This window comes from Echeneis naucrates, chromosome 14 (assembly GCF_900963305.1).
Source record: "Echeneis naucrates chromosome 14, fEcheNa1.1, whole genome shotgun sequence".
Lineage (NCBI taxonomy): Eukaryota > Metazoa > Chordata > Actinopteri > Carangiformes > Echeneidae > Echeneis > Echeneis naucrates.
The window spans coordinates 704,700-719,625 of NC_042524.1; the positions used below are offsets into that span (position 1 = coordinate 704,700).

Here is a 14,926-nt window from a genome sequence, read left to right on the forward strand (position 1 = left end):
GAGGTGAGGAGGTGAAGAGAGGAGAGGTGAGGAGAGGAGGTGAGGAGAGGAGAGGAGGAGGAGAGGAGGAGAGTGGAGAGGAGGAGAGGAGGTGAGGAGAGGAGAGGAGGAGAGGAGAGGAGAGAGGAGGAGAGGAGGAGAGAGGAGAGGAGGAGAGGAGGAGAGGAGAGGAGAGAGGAGGAGAGGAGGAGAGGAGAGGAGAGGAGGAGAGGAGAGGAGAGAGGAAGAGGAGAGGAGGTGAGGAGAGGAGAGGAGGAGAGAGGAGGAGAGGAGAGGAGAGGAGGTGAGGAGAGGAGAGAAGAGGAGGAGAGGAGGAGAGGAGGAGAGGAGAGGAGGAGAGGAGAGGAGGAGAGGAGGAGAGGAGAGGAGAGGAGAAAAAAAAACTATCATCACAGACAGCTGTGTGTGTGTGTGTAATGATGTCACAGTGACCCCTGCTGGTCAGCTGGAGAACAACACACGTTCTTTTTCAACAATAAATAATAAATAATTGATAAATTCAATAATCATGTTTCCTCTCACGCAGATATTTTTGTCTCATGTTATTTATGTTTCTATTTTATTGGTTTAATATTTTTAATATTCTGGTCATTTACAGTCTTTTTGTATTTATTCTTTCTCTCTTTTTTCTCCATTTGAATGAAATTGACATTTCCATATTTAATGCAAACTTTAATGAGAAAAAACATTTATTCATCTTTAATTAATGCATTTAAACACAAACAGTGGAAAATGATAAAAGCAATAAAAGAAAGATCAACTGACCTTTATTAAATTTAGTTGAAATGATTTGAGGAGACAAACACTGCTGTGGTGAACATAGATGTGAAATGTCCCTTTAATACAGCTTGTGTTCTCAGGATGTTGTGCGTCTGTGCAAACACATAGACATTTAATTAGTGTGTTCCTCTGAGCTTCATCACCAGAGTCTTCAGCAGCACACACACAAAGTGACATGAAACTCAAACTTTATTTGTGTGTTTCATGTCTTAATAAAGTGGTCAAAAGAAAATGGACACACAAATACATATATTATCAACATAAACAGGAAGCTGAGATGTGTGTGTGTGTGTGCGTGCATGCTGCTTCATGGACTCCAGCATCAGCAGAGGAAACTGGGAGTTCTCTCTGGAGGGAAAAAATTTGTTCTGATCTTTAACAAAGTCAGTAAAGTGCTTCGGAAACAAGCTTTGTGTGTCTGTTTGTGGTTGTTTTGCTGGATGCATTTAAACGTGCATCTCTTTGTTGTTGTTTTGTGTCTCTTTATGCCTGTCTGTGGTTGTGTTGTGTCTCTCTGGCCATTGTGTACCAGTCATTTGTTAATTTCTTCAGGTGGATGTGACCGGTTCTTCAGGTGGATGTGACGGTTCTTCAGCTGGATGTGACCGGTTCTTCAGGTGGATGTGACGGTTCTTCAGCTGGATGTGACCGGTTCTTCAGGTGGATGTGACGGTTCTTCAGGTGGATGTGACGGTTCTTCAGGTGGATGTGACCGGTTCTTCAGGTGGATGTGACGGTTCTTCAGGTGGATGTGACGGTTCTTCAGCTGGATGTGACCGGTTCTTCAGGTGGATGTGACCGGTTCTTCAGGTGGATGTGACGGTTCTTCAGGTGGATGTGACCGGTTCTTCAGGTGGATGTGACCGGTTCTTCAGGTGGATGTGACGGTTCTTCAGGTGGATGTGACGGTTCTTCAGGTGGATGTGACGGTTCTTCAGGTGGATGTGACGGTTCTTCAGCTGGATGTGACCGGTTCTTCAGGTGGATGTGACGGTTCTTCAGGTGGATGTGACGGTTCTTCAGGTGGATGTGACCGGTTCTTCAGGTGGATGTGACCGGTTCTTCAGGTGGATGTGACCGGTTCTTCAGGTGGATGTGACGGTTCTTCAGGTGGATGTATGTTTGAGCCGTTTGTCTTTAAAGTGCAGGGACGTCTCAGCTGATGATAAAGACTCTCGGTCCGTCCTCTCTCATCGGAGGAAGACTCTCTATCATCATGTTGTCCATCAGTCCATATTTATCCTCTTTTTTATTCCTCTGTTCACAGTCTCCTCTTCTATTGGTTGGTGACTCCACTGGAAGCTCCTCCCTCTCCCTCGGCTGAGACAGCTGATTGGTCAGCTGCTTCACTGTCAACTGAAAAAAAAAAAAAAAAAAAAAAAAAGGCAAGCAGTTTATTCTTTCATCCCGTCTTAAAAAAAGATTGGATAAAACGTTTTGTCTGGCGAGGAGGAGGGGCGGGGCAACAACCTGCAGCTCTTTGAAGAGGTGGAGCATGGCCACGCCCACCACAATGACCAAAAAGGATCCCAGCGTCGTGACGACATCGACGGTCGCCATGCTCCTCCATTCCTGGAAGAGAATGATGGAGGTGGACAGAACGACGGAGGTGAAGAGGACGTAGTAGATCGGGTAGACCAGCAGCGTGTTGAAGGTGTCCAGAGACTTGTTCAGGTAATTCACCTAGAGACGGACACACAGACGGACAGGTGAGTCCATCAGGTTCTACATTAATGCAGTGAAAGGACGTTCCATCTTACCTGTGTTACTATGGAGATGATGAGAGTGACCAGCAGGATCCAGGTCAGAGGGCTGGTGAGCACTAAGATATCATAAAAGACTGAACACAGAAGAAAACAGCAGGTTTATAAACTGTCCATCAAATGACGTGTGTGTGTGTGTGTGTGTGTGTGTTAGTGTCACCTGTGTTGATGACGATGGCGAGGCCTTTGACGGAGGAGACGGTGAAGGCGCCGAGCAGCGAGCAGATGCTGATGTAGACGAGGATGTTGGATCGACCGAACCGAGGGGAGGCGTACAACACGAGGCCGGCGCACAACACCAACACTGTGCACACATACACCAGGAAGCCTACGCACTCACAGACACACACAGTCAGAGGGTTTCTCAGGGCTGATGATCGAGTTTCACTCTGTTTGTGTGACGGCAGCTTCATCTCAGGTTCCTCTTAAAGGAGCAGACCACCATTTTGTGATCTACATCACTGAGGCCCGGCAGCTGGTAGCTTAGCGCAGCTTAGCATAAACACCCAACTACTGATGGACAAAACAAAAGTGTGTTGTGACAATTTCAGTTGGATGCTAAACCACAAATCTGGCCAGACCAGGAGCCCCCCCTCGACATACCAGGCTCCAGCAGCTTATTGGTCATGTCCTGTAGTGATGTCACTTCCTGTTCCTCGGGGGCGTGAAGGACCAGCAGGATGCTTCCCAGCACACACAGCATACAGCCAAGTTTCCCCACCACATTCAGCCCCTCCCCCAACAGGTAGGAGGACAGGACCGCACTAAAACACACACACACACACACACACACACATTACCTTAACGTGCACATGAGCTGGGATTTGACCGGGAAAGTTTGACCTACCTGATGAGGACACTCAGAGCGCCCAGCGGAGTCACCAGCGTCGCTGGAGCAAACATGTAGGCGACAAAGTTACAGACCTCTCCTGCCCCCACTGTGAAGGACACACAACCAGGACACACACAAAGATCTACAGTAATGAAACGTATCGGTAGCTATTTTCTCTCTGCGGTTTAAAAAGTAACCGATCCTTACTGGTGAACAGGCCGCCCCACCACAGCCAGTCCTTCAGGTAACCATGACCTCCATCCCCTGCACACACACACACACACACACACACACACACACACACACACACACACACACACACACACACACACACACACACACACACACACACACACACACATTGAAATTCAAATGTGTCCTCAGGTGATCTGACCTGATAACAGAACATGAACCGACCTGCCTCTTGTTTCTGCTCTCAGAGTCCAGATCTGGTTTAGATCTGATCCACAAGAAGATTCTGCAGTTTAAAACGGCCTGCTTCATTCATTACTTTACTATTAAAGGACACCAGCTGAACTCATCCTGATCTTCATCTATCAGACCAGAAGATTCTGTGAAACTGAAGAAGTGAAAACTCGTCCTAAAGACATCAGAGGAGTTCTGACCTCACCTGCTCTGGTGTGACCGGTGCCGGCCAATCGGAGCAGAGCTTTCTTCTTGAGAATAACGCTCCCGCCAATCAGGACGGCAGAGAGCAGCGCCAGGCTGAGGCCAAGACAAAGGTTGTAGGTGTCACCGCCATCTGAGGACAAACAAACAACTGTGTGTGTTCAGGAGGGCGCGACCCGAGTCCTCCATCAGCTCACATGGTCACTCCAGTTTACTGACTTTAATTCATGAAATCTGACGTAAAAGGAAGGAAACAATAACAATTTGGTTTTGACTGTCTTCGTGGATTTGGCTCCTTTTATTTCCACGTTATTTAATTTATTTAATTTATCTTCTCTGCTTTAATTTGGAGAATAATGAAGTAATGAATAAATCTACATCTCCATGTCAAATGAGAATAATGATAATCTGTGTAGGCATACCTGTTGACTGTTGTGTGCTGTTGCTCAGGTGAGTGTGCGACAGCGTGTGATCTCCGGTGACCGAACACAAAGCCGACTGGGAGCCACATAACAACCTCACCACAGACACTGCAGAGACAAAGCAGCAGGACAGTTTGTCCCACGACCTGTTTCCTGTTTGGGAACTTCAGAGATTCAAACATGCCAACGTGACCCAAGCTGAACATTTGAACTGTGTCACTGTTGCGACGCGGTGTCGTACAAGTTTGACCACAGCGGTTCAATATTTGCACTGTAAACACCGAGGCCTCAGCTGACACTGCAGTTTGGATCCTCCCAACAAAAAGCAAAAGGTTCACATGGAACCAGACGGAGAACCTCCAAAAGGGGTCATGTGACCTGCAGAAGATCCAAGAGCCCAGAGGTCCTCAGGACCAACAGGTAGACCTCCATGTGGTCCAGGTTCTGTCTTAATCCAGTGAAAGTGTCAAAGGTCTCAGTCTGCAGAGAAACCCTCACAGTCTGGATTCAGAAACTGAGCTTTAAAACCAGCCGCCGGGACTTCTGGGACTTTATGATGTCACAGCCAAGCAGTCTCCGCCCTCAACCACAAACAAGCCATGTTTCCAAATCGTTAGATCATAACCAGCCTTCTATTCCTGACAGCCGATGATAAATATGTCTGGTTTACGTTAAAAAAACTGAAATTTGTCTTCAGATAAATATCCAGCTACACCAAAATGAATAAAGAAGAATGTGACTCATCAGTCATGAAATATTGGTAATTCCTGTAATAATTATCAGGAGGAAAGTGAACATGTTCATTCACTGTGAACTACGACTGAAGCCTCATTATCTGATTATCTAACTGTGAACAGGGAGTCCAAAAAGACTTCAACCCCTCAGTCTACCGTGGCCTGGGGGAGCAGCGGACTGTGACCCAGAGGTTACTCTGACTGGACCAACAGAGCAGGTCCGTTGTATTCCCCGGATATATTAAACCACCTCAGCTCGTCTCCATGCCACAGATACTCTGACACACAATGCCTTTATATAAAATGGGGCTCATTGTTTTTACATCTTCTGTCAATGTGCCACTGTCTCCACCCGCCCCTGATGTTCAGGTTCATAAATGTAAGACAAATATTAAAGACAAATATCAAATGAACGAGCATTTCAGTGTTGACATTCATTTGTTTTGTTGTAACAGAACACTGTAGTGTTGTTATGTTCAGGTGCTGTAGATTCTTCTCACCGTTGCTACACGTCTCATTGTCCAGGTGAACATCTCGCATCGTGTCGCTTTGTGTTTTTGTTTTTCTGACGACAATCATAAAAATTAAGTCCCAGAAAGTGAAAACAACAAAAACGTCCCACAGCCTTCAGAAGTCCGACACGGATGCTTCGGACCAGCCGAACTACCTGAGCTCTGACGGAGAGGCAGGTACACAAAGCGACACCTGACTCCGCCCAGGTGGGTCACCTCCACAACCGGAAGAGGGCGGAACACCGGAAACTTTTTTTTTTTTTTTAGAAACATAATCAAAGAGAAACACATCTTTACACAAAACCACAAAAAAGCGATCATCAATAAATAAATAATAAAATCACTCAATCGTGTGCTGATATTAACTTTGTCTCCCTTTTGATGTTTTCCTTCCAACGAGGTTTTGATGATTAAAGTTCATAAATCAACACATTTATTTTGTTTTTGTTTTAATTGCCATTTTGTATTTAAAAAATGTTTTCTAAAGTGATTGTATGATGAACCCTGTTAGTAACACTAGAGGTCAGTAAAATATACAAATACAGTGAAGCAGAGAAAGGTTTGCAGTTTGCTCTAAGTTGTCTTTTTCTAAGTATTGTTTATCATCAATAACATGAAACAAAGTAAAATAAAATAAAGTGAAATAAAATGCAGTAAAAGCTGTTTCCGCCCGGTTTCGAACCGGGGACCTTTCGCGTGTTAGGCGAACGTGATAACCACTACACTACGGAAACACACGAGGGGCGTCCAGGGAATAAAAGAATATAATCCGAATACTGTGAAGAAGATAAAGCAGCTAATATGAGATGAAGACTATAAAGAGCACCAAATATGTTCAGGTAAAAAAAAAAATAAGAACAGAATTAATCCAGACGTGTCCTAAATGACATGTTATCTGAGTGTGTGTCCGTCCGGAAGCCTCCAACACTCACACATCACTGAGCATTAACAACGGAAGCACGTTTAATAAGGCCGGACCTCTCCCAGCGTTCGTGTGTTTCCGTAGTGTAGTGGTTATCACGTTCGCCTCACACGCGAAAGGTCCCCGGTTCGAAACCGGGCGGAAACAACTCTTTATGTTTTGTTTCACGTCACTAATTAGTTTGCCGCAATCGACCAGCAAGTAGAATCCAAATAAATGAATAAATAAAAAAATCCAGAACAAGGGCCGCTAAATTACATCCGGGTCAGAGTTCGGTTCGGACACATAGAACCTCACCTCATAGTCTAATTAAAATAAACACACACAGGCATAAATATAAATTTCTAATTTCAAACTGTGAACCGGAACGACAAAAGTCGGATTGTGAACCGAACAAACAGAGAAAAGGTTGTTGAACTCCCCGTCGGGGAATCGAACCCCGGTCTTCCGCGTGACAGGCGGAGATACTGTCCACTATACTAACGAGGAGGACGACGGAAGCTCGGAGGTGCCGGGTCCGGACTGCGTCATCACACCGTTTGATGAAAACAAACTGTTTCCGCCCGGTTTCGAACCGGGGACCTTTCGCGTGTGAGGCGAACGTGATAACCACTACACTACGGAAACACACGACAGCGCTTTTATACCAACCATAAACACACACACACGCATTAAAGGCACTAAACTGCAACACAACTTTAATTACTTTCACACAATAAATAAATATAAATAATACCACGGTGAAAAAATGCACACGTGTTTGCATCGGTTACTGCTGAGTCTGTTTGTTCGAGACTTCAGCGCCCTGAATCTCCTACCAGAGAAATACATGTGAAAAAAACTAAGACAGACACACACAAACACACACCAGACATCATATGTGCATTGAAAAGTTAAAGCTGAGTCATTAGGAAGCCATCTGTTTTCTCCAAAAATAAAATCACCCTCACTCCCAAAACATAAACCATACTGCCAGTAATTTGATCTAGTTTTAATCAGATATTTTTAATAAAGGTGACTCATTATATCAGAATTTAGATTTGATTTGTAATAAATAAATCCTCCCTGTCTGAGGTTATTTTTTATTTTATTTTTTATTTTTATTTATTATTTGTTCCCTGTTGCAAGTTTTAGGAAATTACAAGTCAGTGTGAAAGCCCCTCTGAAATGAGCACATGTGAAAATAAAATCAGCCATTAGAGGAATTCAAACAGTTGTGTGTCAGGTTGGTTGGTGTCATGGAGGCGATTCCCCTCATGGTCAGTTGAGAAACAGGACGGAGGGAAATTCTTCACTTGCAATGTTTCCTCAGCTTTGACCGTTAATTGGTATTTCCATTTACTTCCAGGAAAGTGGAAGCAGCAGCAGAAAAGACAAGCTCCTAGAAAACTACTCCGATAATCGAAAGAAGAACAACTGATCACAACGTTGACTGATGTCAGTGTCGGTTACTGTTATGAGCTGAAATTTGATTTTGTGCCTGTTTTCTGGATAGATCGAGTTTATTTGTCCTGTCAACATTTAATGAACATATTAAGCTTGTTGAACGATCAAGTAAAAGTTGGACATAATAATGATGAAAATAATAAATTGGGCAAACTCTTCATTTATAGATAGATAATGTTCCTTTTTTTAATATTACGATTATGATCATGTGTCTTTGTTATTCTAATAAGAACAATCATTGTACTTCCTCTTTTTTCTGACACTAACCAAAGAGGAAGTAACTCCTGTGATAAACACAGTATTTAAGCCTGGTGTGCTGGCCGTGGCTTCACTTTGAACCGGATCATGGAGCAGATCTACGTCCGGCACGTGGAGCTGCTGGGCTTTGAGAAGCGCGAGGTTCCGACTCAGCACTACGTAAGAGCCGCCACGCCCCCTGGGCCAGGTGTGTGGTCCCGGTCCGACTCTGATCCTGTCCCGTCTCTGTGTGCAGGTGTACCTGCTGATGGTGAAATGGAGCGACCTGTCGGAGAAGCTGATCTACAGAACCTACCCGGAAATCCACACCCTCCACGTGAGTCCCTCCGCCCTTCACAATAAGGGTTCGGGTTCCGTTCATGTCGGCGGATAAAATGCAGGTTCTGCTTTTGTGTTTTTGTGTTTCGAACAGAAATCACTGAAGGAAATGTTTCCCATCGAGTCCGGTCAGATAGAGAAAAAGGACCGAATCATCCCCAAGTTACCTGGTAAACTCACTCTTCTTTCTGCAGTTCAAAGTTCGAAGGACTCTCACTGATGGGAGTCAATAATTAAACTCCAATCCAACTTCAGGGGGGATGGAGGCTGGAGAAAGCAGTCAGATGGTATTGAAGTCTATGGGGAAATGTCCCTCCTCCGCCCTTATATTGAAGTCTATGGGAGTGGGGCAGGTCCAATCCACATTGATTTACTGTGGTTTAAAAAATGGATGGCCAACAGAAAACATTAAACTGTAGCTCACAGGCAGATGGGTGATGGTTGGCACGATTCAAAGTCTGCAGATTTGGCAGTTTCAGATCGCTTTATGAGCTGCAGATATCAGTGAAGTGTTTAATGAGCCATAAAGATGAATCCTGCAGGCGTTGGATATGTTGACCTTTGCTCTTCCAAAATGAATTGTCTCAAGCTTTTGTTTTTAATTCATTATAATTTCGATTTTTTATTTTTTTACCCTGCAACAGTGAAACGTGCGGTTTCCTCTCAGTTCTTTCTCTTTTTTAAGACAGCCAGGTGTCACAGCTGTTTTCTGTTCCTGTTCAGCTCCCGTTTTCATGAAAGCAGAACTGTCAAAACACTTTTTACACCTTCATAGTGAAATTTTAATTACAAAACACATGTAGCAACACGAGGACGAAGCAGCCAGACCTCTGAAGACACATATAAGACAGTCATACACACTATAATTTACTTTTGTTTGTAATATGAGTAAGAATTGTTGCCTATTAGTTAATTATTGAACTGAATTATTCCAATAGGTTTTTCTAAATCAGGTCCAGGTTTTACATTAATCCAGGAAAAGTACCAGCAGTCGCAGCCTACAGAGGAATGTTCACTGCCTGGGGTCAGAAAATGGGCCATCAAGACTCCTGGGACTTTGTGATGTCACAACCAAAGAAGCCACGCCCCCAGCCCTACTTTTCTTCCTGCCAATCCTGTGTTCTGGTTATTGTATTTTTCTCAGCTCTGACTGGACTCTCCTGCTTGTGTCTTCAGCTCCGCGGTGGGTCGACAGTGAGAAGTCGACAGTAACCAGACAGAGCACTTTGTCTGACTACTGCCACTCCCTCATCAACCTGCCACCTCACATCTCCCGCTGCAAACAACTCACCATCTTCTTCAAGGTTCGGCCCGAGGACGAAAACCCAAGTGCCCTGAACATGTCAGTACGGCACACACTCATCTGCTTCCATTACTGAGTGATTCTTTGAGAGGGTGTCTCTTCACATCTGATCTCATCTGTTTGTTTCCTCTCCAGTCTGAAAAGAAACAAGGCGTCCGCAGAGAAAGGGTTGGCCCAAGGAAATGTGGCTGGTGAGAGCCATATTAATCTTTATTTGTATGTTTCAAAATGTTGGCATCTGTTCTTGAAATTCAGAGAGATGGTTTTGTTTCCCCTATCAGAGATTTCTGGGCCCATCATCCTGGACACCTACAGAGTGATCGCAGACTTCACCAAGACGTCCAAACACGAGATCAATCTGCACATTGATGATCAGGTGGAAATTGTTGAGAAAAATCCGAACGGTGAGAGAAGACGCTAATCTACACTAAAGAGCAGGCTCTAGCTTCTTATCTAATTTAAGTCCATCCAGTTTAAAGGTAGATGTTCTTGAGCTAGGCAATAAATTCAATCATCATCTTTACCCGGCCTCTTATGGATTAAGTCTTTAGTTACTGCACTGTGTTCTGAGCTGCTGTGGTCCTGGTCTTCTCTTCAGGTTGGTGGTTCTGCCAGTGCGAGTCCAGACGAGGATGGGTTCCTGCATCCTACCTGGAGCCGCTGGACAAGCCGGAGGAAGATGAGGAAGGTGAACCGGACTATGAAGGTAAGATGGCCCATGTTGTTTTCTTGATGAAACAGTTTCTTCTTCCTCTTTTTAACGGCGGCGTGTTTCCCTGCAGGAGAGCTGTACGTCACCGTCAACGCCTACAAGGCAGAGCAGGACGACGAGATCTCTCTGGAGTTAGGCGAAACCATCGAGGTCATTCACAAGCTTCTGGACGGCTGGTGGGTCATCCGGTAGGTCGATCAACCCCGCAACCATGTGACCTGAAGCCCAGTTCAGAACGGTTGTGTTTCTACCTGATCCCAGTCCTGGTCAAAGTTCTGCTGCTGACGGGTTCCTAGATATTCAGTTAATCTTCTGAATGCTGCCTCGTACAGGAAAGGGGAGGACACTGGACATTTTCCCTCCATGTACCTGCAGAAATCTGGGAAGAAAGAGACGAACGGGCCGGGCAGGATTAACCTGCAGGGACAGAAACCTCCACCTCGCAGGTCTGTCGGCCTTCAAACAAAAGCTTCATCTGTTTTTGTCACATTCAATAATATAGATGAAAATAGAGTTTTGAAAGTTTCACATCTTTAAAATGATGAACAGATAAGATAAGAGTCACTCAAATAAATTCTACAGACAGTTAAGGCGCATGTTTCCGTTTTAGTTAGTTGTTGTCAGTAATGAGTGACTGTGATACCCAAAGATGTCCTCATATTGTGTTAGCTCGGAAAAAGAGGAAGTCAGTTGTCTTGCACTTTCTTGCACCACAGCTTGTGGTTTCGTTTCTTTTTGACGAAACTCCTCACAGCCAGAAAACAACTTTTTGTGTCTGAGTCTAAAATAGTGAGGAATGAATGACCTGAACATCAAACACCTGGTCCAACACAGAAGGACCAACCTGCTGATCAGGACTGGTCAGGAAGACGAGGGACACTTTATCAGAACAAAGCCACATTTTTGGACAGGGAGGAAAGTGTATCACAAATGAAACATAGTTTTGAAGATCCTGAGGACTCTGATCAGTCTTAATATTCTGGACTCACCTGCAGATCCACCATCAGAAACGCCAAGAGTATCCACAACAGGTCCCGCCGGCGGCTCAGCCAGGACGTCTACCGCAGGAACAGCCGCCGCTACCTGGAGCAGAAGGGCAACCGCAGGGACGCCAAGCTCGCCACCAAGTCGCCGCTGAGGGAGAGGAAGAACCAGGGTAATGAAAGCTGCTCATCTGTGGGGAATAAACATCATTTCACCATCCTGAGCTGAAACACTCTGACTTCTCTGACCCACAGACAACATCCCCTGGGTGTCGGGCTCCAGCTCGGAGGGCGAGGCGAAGAGGGAGGCTCCGACCATCCCGCCTCGGCCGAGCGCTGAGCTCATCCTGGAGCGCTGCACCGACATCACCCGCAAGAAAGTCAGCATCCACAAGTCTGGCTCTGGAGCCAACAGCTAGTCTGAGAGCAACCTGCAGCACATTTCATTTCACACAGTTTATCACTGATACCTGTGGATGGTTATTTAATGGCGACTTAAAAGAGTAAGGCTGGATTTATTCAAGGGCCACAGTTCAGTTTCTTTATTGTCATTTGCATGCTTACACATGAAACAAAATTTGTACTCCGGACCAGAAGCACACAACACAAGTCCTGTAGAATAAATACACTTCAGTTTAATTCACTTTCAATTGAAAGGCTAAACCAATAATAATAAAAAATGAGAATTATATTGAGGACTATTTTAGTGGCGGTCAAGTCACAAATTAAACTGAGTTAAAGGGACAAAATGTTTACTTCTCATTAACAAAAGCCAGCAGTTTAACTTTACCTGTACTTGTCCAGTGTTGTTAGCTGATCACAATGTTCGTTATTTCTGAAAGGTGACATGTATTTCCAAGAATTCAACTTGTAGAGTGTTTCTTTTCTTTTCTTTTCTTTTGCTTTTTAATTTATTTGCTTGAGAAGTTCATCTATTAATAAAGCAAAATGTTTTCTCTCTACATTATTTGTGATTAATTGTGATTATTTGTGATTAATTGCTCTCTGAGGCTGTAACTTCTGAGACTTATTTTCTTTATTGATTTGTCTGCTGAGTCATATGAACATTTAGGGGATTCCAGTCTGGAAGTTATTTGCTTTGGGATGATTAATAGCTCTGCCTCCTACCTGGAGTTCTAAATTTACAGATAAACAGCAGTAACTGTTTCTTTTACAGTAGAAAGTCGATCAGGTCCTTAAACGGATGTTCTTCAACAGAGGAACGTGTAACAAAGAGAAATTAGGTCTTTCTTTAAAAAGCATCGATGTCAAGAACCTGGACAGAAAGATTTTACCTGAGGCCTGATAAATAAGGACACATTTTCAAACCAACACACACACAAACCTTCGAACACAGCTTTTCTTTTTGAACTTCACAGGATCTGAACGATAATACCGGAGCAGGACAGTTCTAATTATATATAAACAGTTCGATAAATGAACTAATGCAGTAAAAGAAAAAGTGAAGTTTAAAAAAAGTGGAAAAAACTTTGACCCCGACGTGATTTGAACACGCAACCTTCTGATCTGGAGTCAGACGCGCTACCGTTGCGCCACGAGGTCCGACAACCGACAGGTGGATGGATATAAATATATTATTTATCTTTTTTATTTATTCATATTATTTATTTTATTGTCATCAGTACAAAAGTTTCCATCGTTAATCAACAAATTACAAAAACGGGAGCGGCGAAAAAGGGCCACATGCTAATGCTAACATGCTGTTCTGTTCGTTAGCTCAGCAGCTAACCGGCTGCACAATCAGTTAGCGTTAGCTGTTATTAACATTAGCCAGACAGAAAACAAATTTCAGTTCAGCAGCCGGGATACTTTTGTTTTTTGGGGTTATTAACGTTATCAAGTGTCGTAGATAGTAATATAAAGTGATTAAGGTTAGCTGTAGTTCAGGTTTTGTATTTATTCATTGCCGCTCTCTGCACAGTATCTGTCCCTGGTGGTCTAGTGGTTAGGATTCGGCGCTCTCACCGCCGCGGCCCGGGTTCGATTCCCGGTCAGGGAACTCCCTTTTGTTCTGAACTGCTTTGCCTCTTTAAGCATGCTTATTTTTGGGGATTCTGACCCGCACCCTTAAAAGTTAGGGGTTAAAGGTTAGGTTTAAGGGTTAATATTTAGGGGTTAGAGTTAGGGTTAAGGGTTAAAGGTTAAAGGTTAGGGTTAAGGGTTAAGGGTTAAAGGTTAAAGGTTAGGGTTAAGGGTTAATATTTAGGGGTTAGAGTTAGGGCTAAGGGTTAAAGGTTAAAGGTTAGGGTTAAGGGTTAGTGGTTAAGGTTAGGGTTAATATTTAGGTTTAAGGGTTAAAGGTTAAAGGTTAGGGTTAAGGGTTAATATTTAGGGGTTAGAGTTAGGGTTAAGGGTTAAAGGTTAAAGGTTAGGGTTAAGGGTTAGTGGTTAGGGTTAGGGTTAATATTTAGGGTTAAGGGTTAAGGTTAGGGTTAAGGTTTAAAGGTTAAAGGTTAGGGTTAAGGGTTAGTGGTTAGGGTTAGGGTTAATATTTAGGGTTAAGGGTTAAGGTTAGGGTTAAGGTTTAAAGGTTAAAGGTTAGGGTTAAGGGTTAGTGGTTAGGGTTATGGTTAATATTTAGGTTTAAGGGTTAAGGGTTAAAGGTTAATGGTTAGGGTTAGGGTTAAGGGTTAAGGGTTAAAGGTTAATGGTTAGGGTTAGGGTTAAGGGTTAAAGGTTAAAGGTTAGGGTTAGGGTTAAAGGTTACTGTTAGCACACTTCAGACTGACTTCATAACTATCAGCAGTCAGCAGCTCGTTACACTGATAGCTTCTATGTCAGCCCTTTCTGTTTAGTCTATTTCTATCGCTGTTTTGAGATTGCCCTATTTTTTGTTCTATTTATCTATTTTATCTGCGTTTGGCCTTCACTGTGGACAGCAAAAAGGATTTCATTTTCCGGGGAAACGTGTTTCTTTACTGTACGTATGACAGTTAACAGTTTGAATCTTGAATCTAGAACGCAGTGTAAAATCAGTATTTTTAGTATCAGTCTTATTATGAAACACCTTTCAAAAAAAACAAGTATGTCGAATTTAACACACGGGAAGTGCACATTTTGTATGGTCATGTGTTATTGTGTTAATATTACAGCGGTAAAAGCTGTCATTGCTGCTGAAAGTCGAGGTGCCCTCTGGTCTCTGTTTGTCTTTTGCAGCTTCATCTTGCCTCCTTCTCTGCAGAGAGACTGCGTGTCTTGGATGCTGCAGAGAAATCGGTCAACATGCAGTAATTCAGCCCTGGTGTTTGTCCTACCCCTTCAAAATAAGACACAAACAATGGCTGCCTCTG

General features: G+C 43.8%; 2 protein-coding genes and 6 non-coding genes across 8 annotated transcripts; 3 read left to right on the top strand and 5 right to left on the bottom strand.

Annotated features, from left to right (window-relative positions):
- Positions 1 to 660: 660 nt before the first annotated feature.
- Positions 661 to 5,832, bottom strand: nipal4 (NIPA like domain containing 4). The gene is made up of 10 exons (XM_029519067.1): positions 5,662 to 5,832; positions 4,428 to 4,535; positions 4,007 to 4,138; positions 3,583 to 3,639; positions 3,391 to 3,481; positions 3,147 to 3,307; positions 2,704 to 2,871; positions 2,541 to 2,620; positions 2,251 to 2,463; positions 661 to 2,136 (listed from the first exon to the last, which is right to left on the bottom strand). Exons 1-10 carry the CDS (start codon positions 5,738 to 5,740, stop codon positions 1,936 to 1,938), a joined length of 1,290 nt encoding a protein of 429 aa, XP_029374927.1. The 5' UTR covers positions 5,741 to 5,832; the 3' UTR covers positions 661 to 1,935.
- Positions 5,833 to 6,334: 502 nt separating this feature from the next.
- On the bottom strand, positions 6,335 to 6,407 carry trnav-aac (transfer RNA valine (anticodon AAC)). The gene has a single exon. It is a non-coding gene; the product is annotated as a tRNA-Val (tRNA).
- A 262-nt stretch (positions 6,408 to 6,669) lies between these two features.
- trnav-cac (transfer RNA valine (anticodon CAC)) lies at positions 6,670 to 6,742 on the top strand. The gene has a single exon. It is a non-coding gene; the product is annotated as a tRNA-Val (tRNA).
- Positions 6,743 to 7,012: 270 nt separating this feature from the next.
- trnad-guc (transfer RNA aspartic acid (anticodon GUC)) lies at positions 7,013 to 7,084 on the bottom strand. The gene has a single exon. It is a non-coding gene; the product is annotated as a tRNA-Asp (tRNA).
- Positions 7,085 to 7,149: 65 nt separating this feature from the next.
- On the bottom strand, positions 7,150 to 7,222 carry trnav-cac (transfer RNA valine (anticodon CAC)). Its single transcript has one exon. It is a non-coding gene; the product is annotated as a tRNA-Val (tRNA).
- Positions 7,223 to 8,324: 1,102 nt separating this feature from the next.
- On the top strand, positions 8,325 to 12,577 carry ncf1 (neutrophil cytosolic factor 1). Its single transcript, XM_029519202.1, has 11 exons — positions 8,325 to 8,458; positions 8,535 to 8,615; positions 8,712 to 8,787; positions 9,794 to 9,959; positions 10,056 to 10,111; positions 10,202 to 10,324; positions 10,519 to 10,626; positions 10,703 to 10,820; positions 10,965 to 11,078; positions 11,628 to 11,788; positions 11,871 to 12,577. The coding sequence occupies exons 1-11, from the start codon at positions 8,387 to 8,389 to the stop codon at positions 12,032 to 12,034; spliced, it is 1,239 nt and encodes a 412-aa protein (XP_029375062.1). The 5' UTR covers positions 8,325 to 8,386; the 3' UTR covers positions 12,035 to 12,577.
- A 529-nt stretch (positions 12,578 to 13,106) lies between these two features.
- On the bottom strand, positions 13,107 to 13,178 carry trnaw-cca (transfer RNA tryptophan (anticodon CCA)). The gene has a single exon. It is a non-coding gene; the product is annotated as a tRNA-Trp (tRNA).
- Positions 13,179 to 13,563: 385 nt separating this feature from the next.
- Positions 13,564 to 13,635, top strand: trnae-cuc (transfer RNA glutamic acid (anticodon CUC)). The gene has a single exon. It is a non-coding gene; the product is annotated as a tRNA-Glu (tRNA).
- Positions 13,636 to 14,926: the final 1,291 nt, after the last annotated feature.

Excerpts from the sequence above, each read along its gene's own strand:
- nipal4 (XM_029519067.1), bottom strand. The coding sequence starts at position 5,740 with ATGATTGTCGTCAGAAAAACAAAAACACAAAGCGACACGATGCGAGAT. Across the intron at positions 3,308-3,390 it reads GCTCTGAGTGTCCTCATCAG|TGCGGTCCTGTCCTCCTACC; the intron begins GTAGGTCAAACT and ends TGTGTGTTTTAG. Across the intron at positions 2,137-2,250 it reads ACCTCTTCAAAGAGCTGCAG|TTGACAGTGAAGCAGCTGAC; the intron begins GTTGTTGCCCCG and ends TTTTTTTTTCAG.
- ncf1 (XM_029519202.1), top strand. The coding sequence starts at position 8,387 with ATGGAGCAGATCTACGTCCGGCACGTGGAGCTGCTGGGCTTTGAGAAG. Across the intron at positions 8,616-8,711 it reads CGGAAATCCACACCCTCCAC|AAATCACTGAAGGAAATGTT; the intron begins GTGAGTCCCTCC and ends TGTTTCGAACAG. Across the intron at positions 10,627-10,702 it reads AGGTGAACCGGACTATGAAG|GAGAGCTGTACGTCACCGTC; the intron begins GTAAGATGGCCC and ends GTTTCCCTGCAG.